At 40.3% G+C, this 6,500-nt stretch overlaps 1 protein-coding gene across 1 annotated transcript; it reads left to right on the top strand.

Annotated features, from left to right (window-relative positions):
• The first annotated feature begins 241 nt into the window (after positions 1-241).
• On the top strand, positions 242-5,056 carry LOC149816167 (triacylglycerol lipase OBL1-like). Its single transcript, XM_089987829.1, has 5 exons — positions 242-605; positions 1,095-1,288; positions 1,483-1,516; positions 2,570-3,195; positions 4,382-5,056. The coding sequence occupies exons 1-5, from the start codon at positions 290-292 to the stop codon at positions 4,640-4,642; spliced, it is 1,431 nt and encodes a 476-aa protein (XP_089843955.1). The 5' UTR covers positions 242-289; the 3' UTR covers positions 4,643-5,056.
• The last annotated feature ends 1,444 nt before the right edge of the window (positions 5,057-6,500 follow it).

Raw genomic sequence — 6,500 nt, 5'->3', positions numbered from 1 at the left:
TTCTCACTCGCGTGTACCAACAAATTTGGATTCTTTTTTTTACCGGACCACTATTACCAGTGGACCACAATAATTAATGTAGGTCCTTTTGAACTTGTTGGGATAAAGACATAAAGTTGAATGTGAAGGGCCCGATCTGGACACGTGAAGCATCTCAATTCGATGTACGACCCAAATGCGACGCATTATAATATGTATAAAACTTGGAGCAGAGGGCAACTCCTTTGCCTATATAAGCACCTTTCCCGGCCATTGCACTACAAACTCTGGTCCTAGCTAGCATCAATTAATGGCCAGTTTGAGCAATGGCAAAGCTCACTGCAACAACGACTATCTGGTCGTGAACCCAAAAGAGGGTGGTTTCTTCGACCTGTTTCATCTCCTCTTCTCCAAACATGTTTCTAGGAACGGATTCATAGATTGTCCTGAGGAATCTACACTAGATATATCTCACCGTTGGCTGGTCTTCATGTCCATCGTTCTTCAGAAGATCCTATTGATTGTTAAGGACCCATTGGCTTGGTTTGGAAACTCGCTTGAGTTTGCACTCAACCTTTTGCCGGAGAATGGTGGCCTCTACGGTTTGCTTGTGAACATACTCAGAGGTAAAAGGAGAGAGGGATGCATTTCTTAATTTGTATCTAGTTTTCTTTTTTCCTTCTGCCACACGGATGGTACTCTTCATGATAGTCTCTTTTTTTTCTTTTTGGTATCTTGCATGATTCCTCATGAGGGATCTGCCTTTTTTTGGTTAAGAGCGACTATTGTTTTGTCACCTGATGATCATGGCCCGAAACCCTATGAGGGCGTCCCTTTACTTCATGGCTAGGACCCTTGCCCCAGGAGCCTATGCTGTGTGTTGGCTTGTGCAGAAGGGTCGCCCCAGGGAAATCGAACCTTGACTGCTCGTCTAGCAGTCAAGGCCCTACGCCAATCCCCCTTGGGGCAACAAGAACCCTGGCTTGCATCAAAGGATCAAAGAAAGAACAAAAATCCATCAAGAGAGAGAGAGAGAGTTACTTTGGCCTTATTTAGAGTTCTACCTTCTTAATTATATGCCATATGAGGGAAGTAATTGGGATCAAATGCTGCAGGCAAAGTTGTGATTCCAGATAGGGAATCTCCAAACTTCATGACGACACTTGGACACTTGGATGGTCGAAAAAATCTGGAAAACTACACAGGGAGCAAAGGCTACATGTCCCATTCATCTATATCTATCATGGCGGCCAAAATTGCATATGAGAATGAAGCTTTCATTCATGATGTGGTAAAAAATCATTGGAAGGTATGTCTTGCATTAAAAATCATACATGGCCATTATTTAGTAGAGTATAAACGGATCCAATGTTATTAGTAATTATATATATATATATATATATATATATATATATATATATATATATATATATATATATATATATATATATATATATATATATATATCACTATATTTGACTTGAATATCTCATTATCTTTCAGATGGAATTCGTGGAGTTCTTCAACTGCTGGAACCGTAAGAACCAATTTTCTTACCTTGGGAATTTAGCAGCTTCACTAAAATGGCCACCATTTCTGAGGGACATCCGTGGTGCATGCATGAACATATATAAAACCACATGACCAAGATTTTGGTCAAATGCTCCCGCGTCTTGGGCCGAATTGAACCCAAACCCAGCCGGCTTGACTCGTCCAATCACTTTGACCAATGGACCTTATGTCTTGATCTTTGACTTGGCCCAGTCATGTCCAAGAGAAGCCTTCACCAAGTCTGATACTGTCTAGTCTCCAGAGGGTCTTTGGAACTCGAGCTTGGCTCAGCCAAGGGCAAGCTGGAGTCTCATGTCGATGTTGGGATCTATGCACCATGACATAGACTTATTATTTGGTAGATGATCAACGCCATGTTGGCACCCCCAACTCTATAGGTCAGGTAAACGAACCGAGCAACTCGTGCCTTGGCTCCTTTGGGCTCGGCATGAACTCCTTCGAGTTCCGTGATCAGGAATTTCAGATTTGAAAGATGAAAGTGGAGACGAGTGTCCGGCATGGCCTACCATCCCCACATTGCAACTACATCCTCACCAGGAGGTAGTTCACAGCTCCACATACATCACCCATTTTTATCTCCACTAGCATCGCGTTTTTCATCTTTGCTCCTAAACAGGGTGTCGCTTGGTAAAGGCCATTTTCATTCTTTCAAAATAACAAACCAATCCTTGTGCAGTATATGCTATATGATTTGATGTATTTTTTTATTTATAACCCCAAGAAACTGCAACCAGCAGGCTCAGCCTACCATACCTGGGGTCGGCTAGGACCCCTGTCCCCTAGGGTCTATGCTGGTCGCCCGCTTGGGCAAAGGAGAGACGCCCATGAGAATAGAACCTTGACCACCTGTCTAGTGGTCAAGGCCCCACCCCACTAGGCCATCATCCGATTGGGCAATTTACGTCTTCTTCAAATCAGCCACAATTGCATCACGGTTATATCACTTAGAACACAAAATTAGGCTTATTAGTTCTTTTGAAATCCCAAACCAGCCCTGATTTTTGACAGTTTTTTCCAGAGCACCAACAGAGCACGGCGACGCAAGCGTTCATCATCTGCGATAAGCCGAAGGACGCAGAGCTGATCGTGGTCTCGTTCCGTGGCACCGAGCCCTTCAACGCCATTGATTGGTGCACGGACTTGAGCTTCTCATGGTACGAGATACCGCCCATGGGGAAGGTCCACGGTGGGTTCCTGATGGCCCTCGGCGTGGACGCTCATCTTGACTCGTTGCGACCCATTGTTCCAAAGGACAATAATAAAGACCACCAACTGGCCTACTATGCTATCAGGGACAAGCTGGTGGCATTGTTGAAACAACACAGTAACGCGAGGTTTATTGTCACTGGGCATAGCCTGGGTGGGGCCCTGGCCATCCTCTTTCCAGCGGTGCTGATGCTGGAGAAGGAGGAGCACCTGATACAGAGGCTGGCTGGGGTCTACACCTTTGGGCAGCCAAGGGTTGGGGACAAGCAGTTTGGCGAGTTCGTGGGGAAGATGTTGTCCAAGGCAGGTGGCTCGACTAGCTACCTCAGGTTCGTCTATTGCAATGATATCGTGCCCAGGGTTCCCTTTGATGACAAGGAGATGCAGTTCAAGCATTTTGGATCGTGTGTCTACTACAGTAGCACCTACCATGGACAGGTCTCTCTCTCTCTCTCTCTCTCTCTCTCTCTCTCTCTCTCAGTTTTTCAGTGTTTTTTCAAATTCTGACCTTATGTGATCTATTAGCTTGTTTTATAGGATTCAGTTCTTGGAGCATTTGATTATGATGCATGGATATGTTTTTATAAGGTTTCAAAAATCAACAGCCTACAATTTCATAAATTTTTGTGCCTCCAAATACTAGTTTTTTCATCCAAAAACGCATGATTCAAGTGTCTATTTCTAATAAACCAGTCATGCTGAAAATCCAATACGCCGTAGGCTATTGATTTTTCAACCCCTCGGTGGAAACTCTAACATACACATTGGGAAAATATGATCAAAGAGTAGGTTTTTACTAAACCAAACATATACAGATCTCTCTCTCTCGTACAACCGTCCTATTTAACTGGAAACTATAGTGCAAGTTTTGCCTACTCAATCTAGCATCATATAGATATTTTCAGCATGGTTATAGAAAATTATATCTTAATAAGACCGTGATGGTTGATGTGTTAGTGCATTGTTAACCATTACATTTTAAAGCTGTTATTTTTTAATAAAAAAAAAGCTGTTGAAAGATCTGGTTATAGTTACAGTATCCAAAACATATTTCTCATTAAACAAACGATATATATTTTTTTTTGAAAGAACAAACGATATAAATCGTATATGTAGTATTTGATCTATAAAAAAGTATGTGATAATTTCATGCTACATCGGTGAGGTACACACTCACATGTGTGTGTAAAGCCATTCTCGTTTGGAAAGAATGCCCAAGTTCTTATTAATGAAAATTGTATTTACTCACGGGATTTTTACATGCATAATGATTTGATTGATTTTTTTGTTTGTTCATTTTTTGTATTGCGTGTTAGACTTTCTAACAGGCTTAAAATGTTCAAACATACAAGGTGATCGGGACAGAGTACTTTACAAAGTACGCGGGCCACACAAAACACGGAAAATTGCTTCCGCTTGCCGTGATTTTCTGTGTAAAATACAAGGCATAGAAAATTGCTACCTGGGTAGCGATTATGTGTAAAATACGGAACCACAAAAAAACACTACACGCGCAGCGATTTTCTGTGTTTTGTATGACTCGAGTATTTTGTACAGTACTCGGGTTCGATCATTGGATCTGATCCGCAAATTGTAACAGCAGTTTTCTTGTTTTTTATGACAGATTATGGAAGAGGAACCGAACAAGAACTATTTTTCATTGAGATACGCGATCTCCAAGTACTTGAATGCTCATTGGGAGATCATCCGGGGCCTGTTCATTGGATCTTTGATGGGAAAGCACTATGAGGAAGGGTTGTTTGTGCTACTGTTTAGAAGTTTTGGGTTGTTAATCCCTGGGTTGCCAGCCCATGGCCCCAGAGATTATGTCAATTCCTCCAGATTAGCCCATGCACTCATCCTTGACAAAGACAAGGAAGCCTAAGCCTTATAATTTCTGAATAAGGCAGTGAATAGATTGCTAGAATGCAATAAGTGGTTATGGTTGCTGCATCTTAAGGGATTTTAGATCAAATCCTACTCATGTCAGACAATGGAAGAAGACCACTGATGAGATAGTGTTCGACGTATAAAAGTATTTGCGTATTTGTTTGAAGGGTCAATCGTAGATGTAATTTGAAGGACGATAGTGTAAGAGTTGGTTACGTGGGTTATTCATGCATGTAGTGCAATATGGAGTGTAGCTTTGTATGAAGTTATGAAAAGTTAGTCATGTTCATAAGGGTGTGGTATGTGAGTTATGTATGCATGTTACATGCAGAGCCCTGCATGAATGCAGTGGAATATGCATGTATGTTTCAGTCTTTGTATATATGGTTATGAAAACTTGGTTTATATCGTTAGTGGCTCACTAATCTTAAGCTGGTCATGTCCTTGGTGAGCAGTAGAAAATTCATGATTAGTGTTGAGGCACAAACAAAAGAAGGCCAAAAGATAACATAATTACGTTAGTAATATGTACAAACGCTTCCTCAACACTTTATGCACCCAACAGAAATGTAACTTTTGTACGAGTCGTGATTATTAGCATGAACATTTAGTGCACGTCACCTTCTGTTGGGACGCAATTGGAGGAGTTTGATTTTCATGGAAACCGTCCAGATGAGGTTGATGGGAACCGTCAATAGAGTCGTAGATATTGTATATCTTTGAGATAAGTCAAGGACTCTAAATGATGTGACTTGTTATATAAAGCAAGAAAACCTCTCTCTCAAAATTAATCCTCTAGAGAGAGAGAGTACGTGGATTTCGTGGCATTGGTCACACATTGACCGAACCATGTAAAAGTTCATATTTTATCTTGTGATTGCTTCTTCCAAAATTGTGTTTGTTGTTTGTTTACGGTATCAAAGCCATAACACTTGGGTGTCTCGATTATTGTGTCATGTGTGTTTTGATCCCTCGTGGCCTTTTGTTCTATACCAACATCATCAATTGTTGTTTCTTTTATGCTAAAAGCTTCCATTCAATGGAATGCATTTTCATCTTTGGTGTCGATCAAACTCGACAAACATAACTACTTGTTATGGAAGTATCAAATTGAGGTTGTTATATTTTCCAGGATTTGTTCAAATGTGCTGATGGATCGTTTTCTACACCAAACAAGTTGGTTGAAGAAGGAAACAATATGAAACGAAATCCTGAGTAACTTATTTAGAAAAGAGCAGATTAGCTTGCCTTAAATTGGATTTGTATCACTGTTATCGAGCCTGTGTTAAGCTAAATTATTTAGATATCCACCACTCATGAAGCATGGACTAGTAAGCATATTCCTCCCAATCCAGTGTTCACATTCTTTAATTAAAGAAAGAACTTCAAGATATCAATATGAAAATAAGAGTATGATAGAGTATCTCGATCATATAATTTTTTTTTTCAAATTTTGTGTGCGATTTGTGAACCTGTCTCTAATGAGAATCTTGTTCGCTATCCGTTGAATGATCTATTGAGGGATTATGAGAAATTTGTCACCTCAGTTACCACTCGAAATAATCTGTCAATGTTTGTGGATATTTATAAAATGTTGATCAACTAAGAGAAAATGATAGAAATAATGAATGATCAATCTTCGCATAGAAAAACCTTCTCCACTGCCTTTTTCTCCCAGAGAGACTACAACATAGTGATGGTAGAGGTGAATTCGTTAATTTCAAATTCATCAATTTTCTAAATAATTGTGGCATTAAAAGATGGTTTTTTTGTCCTCACACCCCTCAACAAAATGGTTTAGTTGAGAGAAAGAACAAATATGTTATTGAGTCTGGTCTTGTTCTATTGTTTTA

Source organism: Nuphar pumila, chromosome 14, assembly GCF_984573655.1.
Source record: "Nuphar pumila chromosome 14, dmNupPumi1.hap1.1, whole genome shotgun sequence".
NCBI lineage: Eukaryota > Viridiplantae > Streptophyta > Magnoliopsida > Nymphaeales > Nymphaeaceae > Nuphar > Nuphar pumila.
Note: the sequence above shows the minus strand (reverse complement) of the source record. Positions and strands in the feature narration are given on the sequence as shown.